This window comes from Saimiri boliviensis, chromosome X, assembly GCF_048565385.1.
Source record: "Saimiri boliviensis isolate mSaiBol1 chromosome X, mSaiBol1.pri, whole genome shotgun sequence".
NCBI lineage: Eukaryota > Metazoa > Chordata > Mammalia > Primates > Cebidae > Saimiri > Saimiri boliviensis.
Genome location: NC_133470.1, coordinates 107,070,426 through 107,085,526, shown reverse-complemented (window position 1 = coordinate 107,085,526; position 15,101 = coordinate 107,070,426). Strand labels below are relative to the sequence as shown.

Sequence of the window (15,101 nt, the reverse complement as noted above, 5' to 3'; positions counted from 1 at the left end):
TACGGGAAAAGAATAGTCTTCTCAACAAATGATGCAAAGACAACTGGATAGCTACAGGCAAAAGAAAGAATGTGGACCCTCTACCTCACACCATATATAAAAATTAACTCAAAATGGATCAAAAACCTAAACATGACAGCTAAAACGATAAAACTCTTACAAGAAGACAGCGGCATAAATCTTGATGACTTTGGATTAGGCAACAGTTTCTTTGCTATGACACGAAAAAGTACAAACAACAAAAGAAAAAATAGACAAACTGCACTACATCAAAATTTAAAATTTTTGTGCTTCAAAGGACACTATCAAGAAAATGAAAAGATAACCCACAGAATAGGAGAAAATATTTGCAAATTGTGTATCTGGTAAGGGACCTGCACATAGATTATATAAAGAACTCTTACAACTCAACAATAAGAAAAAAAACAAACAATCCAATTAAAAAATAGACAAAAGCTCTGAAGATACACTTCTCCAAGGAACACATAAAAATGGCCAATAGGCACATGAAAAGATATTCAACAACATTAGTCATCAGGGAAATGCAAATCAAAAACACAATGAGATATCACTTCACACTTACTAAGATGGCTAGAAAAAAAAATGTCTGATAATAAGTGTTGCCAAGAATGTAGAGAAACTGGTATCCTCAGGCACTGCTAGTCGGGGTATAAAATGGTACAGCCACTTTGGAAAACAGTTCAGCAGTTACCTTAAAGGTTAAACATAGAACTACCATATGACCCAGCTATTTTACTTCCAGGTATATAGCCAAGAGAAATGAAAATACATGTCCATGACAAAAAAAAAAAAAAAAACTGGTACACAAATGTTCATAGCAGCATCACTCATAATAACCAAAAGGTGGAAACAATCCAAATGTCCATCAACTGATGAATGGATAAATGAAATGTGGTATATCCATATAATGGAATATCATTTGGTCATATAAAGGAACAAAGTACTGCTACATAGTACCACATAGACAAATCTTGAAAACATGCTTAGTAAAAGAAGCCAGTCACAAAAGACCACATACTGTGTGACTTCATTTACATGAAATACCCAGAAGAGAGAAATCTAAACTGAAAGGAAGTAGATTAGTGGTTGCCTAGGGGTGGGGCTGGGGAAGTTGAGGGGAAAGGGAGAGTGACTGCTAATGGGTACAGGGTTTCTTATGGTGGAAGGGTAATGAAAATGCTTTAAAACTGATTGTTATAGCCAGGCGTGGTGGCAGGCACCTGTAATCCCAGCTACTTGGGATGCTGAGGCAGGAGAATCGCTTGAACCCAGGAGGCGGAGGTTGCAGTGAGCTGAGATCGCACCATTGCACTCCAGCCAGGGTGACAATGCAAGACTCCATCTCAAAAAAAAAAACAAACAAAAAACAAAAAACAAACCTGATTGTTATAAGGATTGTACAACTCTGTGAATATTCTACACCGTGAATCATACATTTTAAATAGGGACCTATGGTATGTGAGCCATATCTCAATAAAGTTCTTATTAAAAAAGAAAGCTCAAATAGTAATTTTTAAGGAAAGTACTTTTTATGCTTTAAAGATATACTTTATATATCCTAAATAAGACAGCTGGGAGAGTTTCCACAACCTCTGCATATTCCAGTGAGGAAGCCCCCTTCTACCAAGGTAACCACGTCACAAACTCCAATACAATCCCCTGACCTCTGTCTTTGCCCCTATAGCATTTTATGCTTCCCTCATCAAAGCACTTTTCCCCATGTTGAGCAATGGCCCGTTTACTTGTTTCTTGTCCCCACTAGACAATGAGCTCCTTGAGAGCAGGGATGTCATTTGCCTCATTCATTGGTATATCCCCAGCAGCTAGTGCAGTGGCTGGCACAGAGTCACTGAATATACACCAAAAAACGACTAAATCTTAATCTACATCAAGGGCACAAAGATCTGAAGGCAATGTCAGGGCAGGTGTAGAAGCAGGGAAGCTGGGGTGGTTAGAATACAAAATTGCCTAATCATATTTTTCCAAGTTGTAAAGTTAGCCTCCACCCTATCATCAACCCAACCTTAAGTATGGAATACTTACTGGACTCTGTGGCAAGAGGCTGCTACTGGTCTCTTGAGTACTGGGAGGTCGACTTCCACTTTCCTCCAGTGGCAAAATACCCCTTCGGTCCAGCACACTAAAGGAGATAAGAGAGTTTAAGAAGCGGGCATTCACCCCTCCACCCACACAGCCCACTGAATTTTGCTACATAGACTGGAAAATATAAACCTGTCCTTTGGCAATCTAGACTGATCCCAGCACATGCCTCTTCTCTCCCATTCACTTTTTCTTCCACAAACCAGGAAATGCCACATTAACCAGAGAACAAACAAATGAAATAAGAATGAAAGATCATCCCTCCAAAACAACAAGCCCATGGTCTATGGTCCGTGTAGACATGGCAAGCCCTGGAAAGACCTATTTGACATCAAGAGGCCACATTCAGAAAAACGCCTCAGACCAGGTAACAGGATCAGGTTGAGCTGCTCATCCCAAGAGTCCCAGGACTTTTGAGTTCCCTGAGTACCTGGGGGGCAAGGGGCCACACAGTACTTCACAGCAGTTCTTCACAATGTTGCCATGACTGTAGGGATTCTGGACACGATTCTTCCCTGTCCATGATCCTTTAATCTGCAAGATAAAAGCCAAGGCTGACATCAAAAATAATATTAAAAAGGACAAATAATAATACTGAAATAAAAATAAAAACACAAAAAAGAAAAAATAATAACAATAATGTTGAAGAAATGCATGCAGCATGAGTTAATGAAAAAGTTCTGCAAATGGATGGTGGCAATGGTTACACAACCATGTGAATGTACTAAACGCCACTGAACTGAACATTTAGGATGTGAGGGCGATCTGGCTGCAACATCTGTCACCCCACTGATCGCCAGAGTTGAAAGAGACATTTAACATAGCACACTTTGTATTATGTATATTTTATCACAATAAAAAAGAAATACATACACAGCCATGAAAAAATGCTCACAATAGGGTGAAAAAAGCAGCTAACTGAAAGATATATATTATTTTTATTTAACAGTACGTAATATAAACACATAAATAAACATAGAAACAAGTCTAGATTATATAAATCATACTACTTAAAAAGGGTGATGTCTAAGAAGAGAAACTTACTTTTTCATTTTTGCTCATCTGTATTTTCTGATTTTCTTTTCTTTTCCTTTTTTGAGACAAGAGTCTGGGTCTGTTGCCCAGGGTGGAGTGCAGTGGTGCAAAATTAGCTCACTGCAACCTCCACCTCCTGGTTTCAATTGATTCTCCTGCCTCAGCCTCCTGAGTAGCTGGGATCACAAGTATCCACCACCATGCCTGGCTAATTTTTGTATTTTTAGTAGAGATGGGGTTTCACCATGCTGGCCAAGCTGGTCTCGAACTCCCAACCCTGTGATCCACCCACCTCAGCCTCCCAAAGTGCTGGGATTACAGGTGTAAGCCACCATGCCCGGCCTATTTTCTGATTTTCTATAATGAATGTGGGTTAATTAGTAACTTTTCTTTTTTTGAGACAGAATCTCGCTCTGTCATCCAGGCTAGAGTGTAGTGTGGTGCAATCTTTGCTCACTGCAACCTCCGCCTCCTAGGTTCAAGTGATTCTCCTGCCTCAGCCTCCCGAGTAGCTGAGACTTCAGATGTGCACCACCATGCCCGGCTAATTTTTGTATTTTTAGTAGAGATGAGGTTTCACCATGTTGGCCAGGCTGGTCTTGAACTCCTGACGTCAGGTGATCCACCTGCCTTGGCCTCCCAAAGTGCTAGGATTATAGGCGTAAGCCATCGCGCCCAGCTTAATTGGTAACTTTTTATAAAGCAACGACTCATCCAGTGCAACTGTCCCTCTCCATGCCAAACATAGGCACCAGCTAGGGTTTAAGAACCTATGAACAGTTAAAGGCTGTATATCCACCCTACTTTTCAACCTCTTCTTCCTAATGCTCCACAAGCATTCAACTCCAAACAAAGCCCTCTGCTTTCTCTTCCACACATCTGACTTAATAATCTTGCACACCACGTTTCTGCCTGCCTCAACCTCTCAGGCCCTGGAGACTCGATAGTTCTCTAGCAGATAGCAAGATAATAGGCTTTGGGGAGAAGAATACGTGGTGAGGAGAAGAGAAAGTTGACTCACATCTTCATTGGTTGTCTGGTTGAGAGCCACAAGGAAAGTGTGAAATCCAGTCAGTCCCACGACGGACCAGAGTGTAAAGAAGCAAATGAGGACTTCTAGAACAGTGAGGTGAGGTTAAGGAATATTGACGCACTCCACATCAGGAGACTTGATGCCTCCGCCCATATTCAGGGCACCAGTCACACCATCTTTACCTCCTGGAACGTGTATCACAAAAAACCATGTTTCCATATATAACAGATGGATTTGGAACTTGCTTGATAGATCCCTTATGAAGGGTAAAGAATTTGTCGTCTATCTAGTATATTTAAGGGTTTGCCTATTTACTTATCACTGGCTCTTGGAAGAAGATGTGTGGGAGGGACCAAAGCTAAACAATGTTGGCCATCACTGCCAATGGAAATTCTCTCAAAAAACAAATTCGTAAATGAAGAATTAGTGGGGGAAAAAAGAGGACATGATTTATAGAAATCTCATCTGAACCCCCTTTGCAGAAACGCAGCCACTGTCCAAAATAAGCCCTAGCTATAACAGAAAGGTGGGGCTTCCAGTAAGTGACAGAAGAGGTACACTGAGGTGAACCACAGCCCACTAGAGGAGACGGGACTGAGCCTGGGATCAGAAGGACTTGGGAGGGAGGCAGCTGAGCAGGGGGTGAAGGAAAGACCTCCCTTCGAGTCCTGGTCATCTTCCATTCTGGTTGCTACCACTAAGACTATATTGTTTAAATTATTTCAGACCTTGGCACTCGCTGATGTCTGAAAAACTAGATAGTGGGAGAACTGTGGGGAGAAAGCATGCTGGAAAGTAGCTTAAGAAGGCTTCACAAGGACATACTGCCAGGGAGGATATGTTCCAGGAGTTTCTTTCAACGTCTCCAGGAAGCCAATTTTCAAAGATTCTGTGAAATTGGGAGGAGGAGTAGAGAGAAAAATTAGTGACTTCAGTCAAAACTACACACTATCCTAGTGCCTACTCACGTCCTTCCCTCCCCATCCCATGTTACACACTGGCAGGAGCTAAGCGCTCCCTCGGGCAAGGGTGAAGAGCCTCATCTCTAAGCTGGTAGTCTCATGACTAAAGAGTTCACATTTCCAGTGCAGGACCAGGCCCTGGACTAGGCAGGTGGGCAGAAGCCAAGCAGCAGGCTCCCTTCCCCTTTCCCTAGCCCCCAACTATGGACATGTTAGGGGGATATTAACAGGTAAAAGAAATCAGAAATACCCAAGAAAAATCCTCTCTCCTTGCCAATCTGTGTCCCTCCCTTGTTCAAAATCCAGCTCAGAACACTTCTCTTTCCAGGAAGCTGTCTTAAGACCACTCCCTTCACTCCACATGACATCTGCCCTTAGATTGGGTGCTGTGTGTGTGTGTGTGTACGTTTGTGCACATGCACACATGTGGGTGTGCTTTCTATCTTCCAAAGTAGACCGTGAGCTACCGAAAGACATTTCTCAGGCAAAACCCTTTTCTACCCCTTAGCACAAGGCAAGTCTTATAAGGCAGAAGAAGAGAGGATGCTCAGAGACAAAATACATCCCCAACCTTTGGGATTACCTCAGAAATGCCCCTGTACTCTGGATACAGGCCAGTAATTATGGCCCCAGTACCCAGCAGCTGGCCAGAGAGAAGGCCAACACAGAGTAAATACTCATTGATGTGTACTGAGGTTTGCAACCCCGCTCAAGAGCAGATAATAGTGCTCATTTCTAACCTGTCCTAAAGTACCTTTCACGAAAGTACTTTTCACCAGGAAACCCAACCACCCACTAAGCTGTCCTTAAGTCTTCCCCCACCCCACCTGACTCCAACAACGGACACTGCCCTGCATACTCACTGAGAGCCACATAGACGATGTTGAAGGCGAAGACATAGATTGTGAGGAGGGAGAGAGAAAGGATGAAGAGGTAGAAGTAGCGGTAGTTCCTCTTTCCAACACAATTCCCCACCCAGGGGCAGTGATGGTCGAAGCGCTCTGTGGGAGAAAGAGAGAGTACAATGCCAAAAGCCTCCAGAACAAAAAGCAACCTCGCCATTCCCATGATACCTCATTCAAACACCCCCAGGATCATTGCCTATTTCAGTTGTAAAAAATACTGGGTTCCATTTTTTTACTTTTTCAAAATGTTTTCATAACCATCTCATTTGATCCTCACAATTTCCCTGGAACTTGGGCAAAAGGAGATACTCTTCCCAGCTTTACAGATGAAGAAACAAAGGCACAGAGGTGTTAAGTGATCGGCCTCACTCTGCTCATTAAAAGCAGGGACACTGCTTTTCCAAAGAAAATCTTAATTGGTGGGGCTACTAAGTTCAAGAAGAATAAGTGGAAATAGTCAAGGAAAATTTGAAAAATGACTAGTGCAGTTTTTCTTGACTTCCAGGTATTAAAAATGTAAAACTACAATACTTAAAATGGTGTGGCATAGATCAACAGAATGCAAAGAGCCCAGAAACAGATCCTAGAACATATAAGATTTTGTTGTCTAATAAACTCAACATGACAAAATCAGAGGTGAAAGGAAGTATTATTCCATAAACAATTCTGAGACAATTGGCTATTCGGTGCAAAATAAGGATCGATTTTTTTTGTCTTCATATTACTTGTCATAATATATTCCAGATGAGTTAAAGAGCTAAATGTAAAAACAAAGTGAATCCATAAAATAATTATAAATAATACATGTTTATTTGTCCTTTATATGCAGAAGGACTTTCTAAGCATAAAAGTACTGGAAGAAAACAGATGACAAGGAAAAACAGATTTAACTCCATAAACATTAAAAAAAATACTTTGTGGTTTTCATTTGCACTTCCTTGGTGATCAATGATGTGATTATTATACACTGCATGGCTGTATCAAAACATCTCATGTATGCCATAAATATATATGCCTACTATGTACCCATAAAAATTTAAAAAATATTTTGTGTATGTTAACGTTACCATAAAGAAGATTAAAGAGAAAAAAAACAATGGTAATCTATGTAAAGTTGTACCTGACTATATGAAAAGTTCTTAGAAATCAATAGGAAAATACAAATACTTCCTCAAGAAAATAATAGTCAAAAGTTACTTGAAATTTGCTAAGAGAGTAGATCTTAATTGTCCTCACCATACACGCACATGCACACACAATGGTAACTATGTGTGGTGATGAATATGTTCATTTGATTGCGGTAAGCATTACAGTGTATACATCTATCAAAGGCAGATACCAAAATCCACCCATACTCAAGTCACTCAGCAGCCCTGCAGAACCCACAGATAAAAAAAGTTGTCCCTCGTGTACACAGGTTTTGCATCTTGTGAATACTGTACATTTGAACCTTGAACAACTCAGGTTTGAACTGCATGTGTCCACTCGTACATGGATTTGTTTCAATAAATACAGTTGGCCCTCTGTATCAACAGTTCTGCACTCACAACTAAACGCAGATCAAAAATACAGTATTCACAGAACATGAAACCTGCAGATACAGAGGACTGACTTTTCATATCCATGGGTTCCACAGGGCCACTGCAGGACTTGAGAATGCATGGGTTTTGGTATCCAAGGGCAATCCCTGACACCAATCCCCCAACGATACTTAGGGATGACTGTATTTTGGATCCATGTTTGGTTGCAGATGAGAAACCCACTGATACTGTATTTATCGAAAAAAAAGTCATTATAAGTGGACCCATGCAGTTCAAAACTGCATTGTTCAAGGGTTAACTGTACATAAAACAAAAACAGAAAATAGCAAAAGGAAATAGGGCAAAAACTAATAAATATCATAAAACCTATGTTTTAATTTTTTTCCTATTCACCTACCTCCGCCTGCTGAGTTCAAGCAATTCTCCCACCTCAGCCTCCCAAGTAACTGGGATTACAGGTACCCACCACCACGCCCAGCTAATTTTTGTAGTTTTAGTAGAGATGGAGTTTCACCATGTTAGCCAGGCTGGTCTTGAACTCCTGACCTCAGGTGATCCGCCCACCTCAGCCTCCCAAAGTGCTGGGATTACAGGCGGGAGCCACTGCACCCGGCCAAAGTTCAAATTTTTAAATTAAAGTTTGCACTGTTTGGGAGGCCCAGGCAGGCCATTCACGAAGTCAGGAGTTTGAGACCAGCCTGGCCAACATGGTGAAACTCCATCTCTACCAAAAAATGCAAAAATTCGCCAGTCATGGTGGCACATGCCTGCAATCCCAACTACTCAGGAAGCTGAGGTGGGGGAATTGCTTGAGCTTGGGAGGCAGAGGTTGCAGTGAGCCAAGATCATGCCACTACACTCCAGCCTGGGTGACAGAGTGAGACCCTGTCTTAAAAAAAAAAAAAAAAAAAAAGGCCGGGCGCGGTGGCTCAAGCCTGTAATCCCAGCACTTTGGGAGGCCGAGGCGGGTGGATCACGAGGTCAATAGATCGAGACCATCCTGGTCAACATGGTGAAACCCCGTCTCTACTAAAAAAAAATACAAAAAATTAGCTGGGCATGGTGGTGTGTGCCTGTAATCCCAGCTACTTAGGAGGTTGAGGCAGGAGAATTGCTTGAACCCAGGAGGCGGAGGTTGCGGTGAGCCAAGATCGTGCCATTGCACTCCAGCCTGGGTAACAAGAGTGAAACTCCGTCTCAAAAAAAAAAAAAAAAAAAAAAAAAAGAAATATATATATATATATAAAATGGTAAAATATACATAACATACAATTTGCCATTTTAACCATTTTAAGTGTATAATTCAGTGGCATTAATTACATTCATAATGTTGTGGAACCATCACCATGATCTATTTCCTAAACTCTCATTACTCCAAACAGAAACCCTGCACCCATTAAGCAGTCACTCTCCATTTCCCCCTTCCCCGATCCCCTAGCAACCTCTAATCTTTTGTCTGTATGCATTTACCTATTCCAGATATCTCATATTAGCAGACTCATACAATATTTGTCCTTTTGTATCTGTTTTCTTTTCACATAGCATGTTTTCAAGGTTCATCCACATTGCATCAGTACTGCATTCATTTTTATGACTGGATAATATTATATATATGCCACATTTTGTTTAGTCATTCATCTGTTGATAGACACTTGGGTTGGTTCCACCTTTTGGTTATTGTGAATAATGATGCCATGAACACCCGTGTACAAGTAAGTTTTGAGTCTCTGTTGTCAATTCTTTTGAGTATTGCTATGGAATGAATTGTACCCCTACTCCCTGGTTTCATATGTTGAAGCCCTAACTCCCAATGTAGTTGTACTTGGAGGCAGAAACTTTAAGGAGGTAACTAAAGTTAAATGAGGTCATCTGGGTGGGGTCCTAATCCAGTGGGACTGGTGTCCTTGTAAGGAGAGTATGAGACACCGGTCGTGTGTTAGCACAGAGAAAAGGTCACGTGAGAACACAGCAAGAAGGTGGCCATCTGCAAGCCAGGGAGAGAGGCCTCACCAGAAACCAACCCTTCTTGCACTTCTATTTTGGACTTCCAGTCTCCAGAATTGTGAGAGAATAATTCCCGTTGTCTAAGCCACCCTGTCTGTGGTATTTTGTTATGGCAACCCAAGCAGACTAATATAGACATACACCCAGGAGTAGAATTGCTGGCTCATGTGGTAATTCTATGTTTAACTTTTTGAGGAACCACCAAACTGTTCCACAGCAGCTGCATGATTTTACATTCTCATCAGAAATGTATGAAGGTTCCAATTGTTCCACATCCTTAAGGTTAATAATTATGATTACAGTGTTATAACAATGAATAAAATGCAAAAGGGAATAATGTCTAATGACAGAAGACTGCCTAAATAAACTTGAATATAGCCATATGATGGATTATGCAGTCATTAAAATAATATATTAAAGAAACATTTATTAAAGATGCAGAAAAATGCTCAGGATAGAATGTTAAATGACAAAAGCAGGATTAAAAACTCTATCATGTTACAGTCCAATTTTGCAGAAACACTGGAAGGAAATACAGCAAAATGAAGAGTGAATTTAGAATTAAGTTTTATTTATACATTCTGCACTTCCCATATTTTCTACAATGAACATGTGTTATTTTGATGAATAGAAGACTATGAAAGAATAAAATACATCGATTTGAAAGAACAGTGAGCTGTGTACTGGTCAGAAAATAAGGCTGTAAAAATGGTTTATCCCCTGCTGAGGAGGCTACATCTTTTCAGGAAAGGGAAAAAAGGTATAGAGAAGAATGGTTAAACACATATATATTTTTTACAGTATTTTAAATCACATCTTTTCTGATAATACAAGTAATACATGCTCATTATAGTAAACTTGAAAAAATAAAAAGAAAAATGATGGAATCACAGTAAGGGAGGATGGCATATAAAAAATGAAGGAAAAAAATCACTCATAATCCCATAATCTATAGATAATAAACCATAAAAAATGTAGTATATTTCCTGTATTTCCTTGCATATTTCCTTATATATCATTATATTTTTTAAAAACAGGTAACTGACTTCACACTGTAAATGTAGCCTATCTCCTGCTTTATGTCATTTAGCTTTCTGGTATGAACTCTTCCCGTTAGTCTAATGTAGGAATGTCCTATAATTTATTTATTTATCTATTTTTTTTTTTTTTTAGAGGGAGTCTCGCTCTGTCACCCAGGCTGGAGTGCAGTGGCACAATCTCCATTCACTGCAGCCTCCACCTCATGGGTTCTTGATTCTTGTGCCTCAGCCACCTGAGTAGCTGAGATTACAGGTACACGTCACCATGCCTGGCTAATTTTTGTATTTTCTAGTAGAGACAAGGTTTCACCATGTTGGTCAGATTGGTCTCAAACTTCTGGCCTCAAGTGATCTGCCCTCCTCGGCCTCCCAACGTGCTGGGATTATAGGAGTGAGTCACTTCGCCAGGTCCTATAATTTATTTGACTACTCTCCTATTGTAGACGATTAGGTTATTTTCAACTTTTAATTGTCATAATAATCCTGAGTTAAACAATTCCACCCCTAAATATTTTACCACATCTCTGATTTTATGGGATAGATTCCCTAGAAATGGAATCACTGGCATCAAAAGGTATAGATGTTTTAAGGCTTTTGATTAATCTTAGGTTGCCTTCCAAAAAGTTTTGTTCCAATTTACACCCTTACTAGTGGAAGAATAAACATTATCAGGTTTTCCTTGCTTATTTTCTAGATTTAAAAAAGCATCTTGGGCTGGGGGTAGTAGCTCATGCCTGTAATCACAACACTTTGGGAGGTTGTGGATTGCTTGAGCCCAGGAGTTTGAGACCAGCCTGGGCAACATAGGAAAAAGCCACCTCTACAAAAAAATTAAAAAAAAAAAAAAAAAAATAGCCAGGCATGGTGGTACATGCCTGTAGTCTCAGCTACTTGGAAGACTGAGGTGGGAGGATCACCTGAGCCAAGGAGGTTGAGTCTGCAGCGAGCTGTGATCATGCCACTGCCCTCCAGACTGCGAAAAAGAGTGAGAGTCTGTCTCAAAAAAAAAAAAAAAAGCGTCCTGAAATCATTTCTTTGACTATTAGTCATTATAACTAGCCAATTATATTTTTATGAACTGTCTCTATTTTTCTGCAATGTTAGTGCTTTGAAAAAGTTGATTTGTACGAGTTGTTTATAGTTAAGAATATTAATAAGGAAAGGGAATTTTACCTCACATCAGATCTTTTTTTTTTTTTTTTTTTTTTTAAGTTCTGGGGTATGTGTGCAGGATGTGCAGGTGTGTTACATAGGTAAAAGTGTGCCATGGTGGTTTGCTGCCCCTATCAACCCATCATCTATGTATTAAGCGCAGCATGCATTAGCTACTTTTCCTAATGCTCTCCCTCCCCTCCCCACCCACCAACAGGCCCCGGTGTGTGTTGTTCCCCTCCTGTGTCCATGTGTTCCCATTGTTCTCAAAAGAAGACATCCTTGTAGCCAACAAACATATTTAAAAAAAGCCCAACACCACTGATCATTAGAGAAATGCAAATTAAAACCACACTAAGATAGCATCTCATGGCAGTTAGAATGGCAATGTTTAAAAAGTCAAAAACAACAAATGCTGACGAGGTTGCAGAGAAATAGGAACACTATTGTTGCTGGGAATGTAACATTGTGGAAGATGGTGTGGCGATTCCTCAAATACCTAGAACCAGAAATACCATTTGACCCAGCAATCCCATGACTGGGTATACACCTTCTTTAAATAACAACTTTCCTGCTTCATTCAAAATGAGTTTTTAATGACGAGGCTGTGGAGAAATGGGAATGCTTTTATACTGTTGGTGGGAGTGTAAATTAGTTCAGCCATTGTAGAAGACAGTGTGGCGATTCCTCAAGGATCTAGAACCAGAAATACCATTTGACACAGCAATCCCATTACTGAGTATATATCCAAAGGATTATAAATCATTCTACCATAAAGACACATGCACACATGTTTACTGCAGCACTATTTACGATAGCAATGACTTGGAACCAACCCAAAAGCCCATCACTGATAGACTGGATAAAGAAAATGTGGCACATATACACCATGGAATACTATGCAGCCATAAAAAATGAGATCATGTCCTTTGCAGGGACATGGATGAAGCTGGAAACCATCATTCTCAACAAACTAACACAGGAACAGAAAAACAAATACCACATATTCTCACTCATAAGAGTTGAACAATGAGAACATATAGGCACGGGGAGGGGAATAACACACACTGGGGCCTGTTGGGGGTGGGGTGAAAAGGGAGAGCATTAGAACAAATACCTAACGCATGCAGGGCTTAAAACCTAGACAGCAGGTTGACAGGTGCAGCAAACCACCATGGCACATGTATACCTATATAACAAATCTGCACATTCCGTGAATGTATCCTGGAACTTAAAGTAAAATAAAATAATAATAATAGTAATAAAATGGGTTTTGATTTATAAAAATCTTATCTACATTTTTTAGTATATGTGCTCCAAAGAGCGCACCATATAGCTTTTTTACCATATAAAGCAAAATGTCTCTCCCAATCTTTGTCTGAAGAATTGGCTAGTAAGAGGAAAGCAATGCCGTCAGAATCCCACATGGCATTCAGAAAGAATATTATCCAATCGTGGGAGCTCAAGAAAAAGGAATTTTAAAAAAGAGTGTTAGAAGTATGCCTAGTGACGATGTAAGCAACTGCACATATAGGCTTATCAACAGGAATTTTTTTTTTTTTTTTTTTTTTTGAGATGGAGTCTCGCTGTGTCACCAGCACCAGGCTGGAGTGCAGTGGCGCGATCTTAGCTCACTGCAACCTCCACCTCCCAGGTTCAAGCGATTCTCCTGCCTCAGCTTCCCAAGGGACTACAGGCGCATGCCACCACACTGAGCTAATTTTTGTATTTTCAGTAGAGATGGGGTTTCACTATGTTGGCCAGGATGGTCTTGATCTCCTGACCTCGTGATCCGCCCACCTCAGCCTCCCAAAGTGCTGGGATTACAGGCATGAGCCACCGTGCCCGGCCTCAACAGGAATCCTTATGGCCTGTTTCTCATCTTTACTAGCGTTCAGCACACAGTAGGTAGTGATTACAACAAAGCCACATATATGTGGCTGGAAGCACAGACCACTGTATTATGTGCACATACACCTGACCCTTTTGCAGCAGCAGCAGAAAGAAGAAAGCAGCATTTTGGAATCAGACCTGCTCTAGGCTTATCTCATACTAATTATGTGAACTTACATACTGGTGCTTCACCTATTTCCTCATCTGTAAAATAGGGATAATACCAATCTCACGGGGCTGTTACAAGTTTTAAATGAGAGAAAGGTAAATCACTTAGCACAGTGCCCAATATGTAGTAGAAACTCAATAAACGCTAGCAACTTTCCTCTTCTTGGGTTGCATCTTAGACAGGCCTTCCTTCCTCAATACTGCCCTCCAGTGGACTAGGAGTCTCCTCCCACTATGTAAGATGGGCCCCACATGAAAATCCAGCAGAGGAAAATCTAAATTTGAAAAACAGGTAAAGTTTCTTTTTCCCATTTACTGAAGAGGTTGCTGTAAATTTTAGGCTAGAGGATATCTAAATTGTGATTTGATGTACACAAGTACAGCTGATTTGCAGTTTTTCAGGAGCTTGTTGCCTATCTAAATTTCCTCTCTAAATCTAGCTCATTTCCCATCTAAATATCTTCCCTTCTCCACTGGTTTCTCCCAAGAATTGGTGACCACCCTGACTTTCTTGTTCAACTCAGCCTTTTCCCTAGGCAGTGTCCCTGTGGGTTTACTCACCCACACAGTTGTCACAGATGCTGCAATGAGAGGCCCGGGGAGGCCGGAAGATCTTGCATGTGTAACAGTATTTCAGTTTCACAATCTGGTTGTTTATCTGGAAATTCTTGATACGAGGGGGTGGCCGCTGGCCCTGGGGCACTGCACCATTGGTAGCTTCTGTAAACCAATAAACACAGTTAACATCGCAGCTAGCCATTATTTGAGCCCAAAAGTCTCACCACCTTTGCAAAACCAATGCGGGCATTCAAAGGTTCTCTAAGCCCACTGTCTTCTCTAGGCAAGCATTTACAGACTAGACATTCGACATCACAGAATATGCCCATAAAACTCCAATAAGTGCATGCGGTCCTGCTGTATACATATGAAAAAGTGTTTCTGGCTGGGCGTGGTGGCTCATGCCTGTAATCCCAGCACTTTGGGAGGCCAAGGCGGCAGATCAGAAGGTCAAGAGATCAAGACCATCCTGGCCAACATGGTGAAACCCCGTCTCTAATAAAAATAAAAATTAAAGAAATTAGCTGGGGGTGGTAGCATGTGCCTGTAGTCTCAGCTACTTGGGAGGCTGAGGCAGGTGAATCACTTGAACCCAGGAGGCGGAGGTTGCAGTGAGCCAAGATCACGCCACTGCACTCCGACCTGGTGACAGAGCGAGACTCTGTCTCAAATTTTTTAAAAAAAGAGAG

The 15,101-nt window shown here is 41.0% G+C and overlaps 1 protein-coding gene across 2 annotated transcripts in view; it reads right to left on the bottom strand.

The window, feature by feature from the left end:
• The window catches only part of ZDHHC9 (zDHHC palmitoyltransferase 9), a 39,832-nt gene that overhangs the window by 5,178 nt on the left and 19,553 nt on the right, over positions 1 to 15,101 (bottom strand). For both annotated transcript variants that reach the window (XM_074392017.1, XM_074392018.1), the window contains 6 exons: positions 14,416 to 14,574; positions 6,015 to 6,152; positions 5,032 to 5,078; positions 4,178 to 4,282; positions 2,552 to 2,655; positions 2,065 to 2,161 (listed from right to left, as the gene is read on the bottom strand). In XM_074392017.1, the coding sequence (XP_074248118.1) occupies positions 2,065 to 2,161; positions 2,552 to 2,655; positions 4,178 to 4,282; positions 5,032 to 5,078; positions 6,015 to 6,152; positions 14,416 to 14,574 (650 nt within the window). The remainder of the gene's footprint in view (positions 1 to 2,064; positions 2,162 to 2,551; positions 2,656 to 4,177; positions 4,283 to 5,031; positions 5,079 to 6,014; positions 6,153 to 14,415; positions 14,575 to 15,101) is intronic.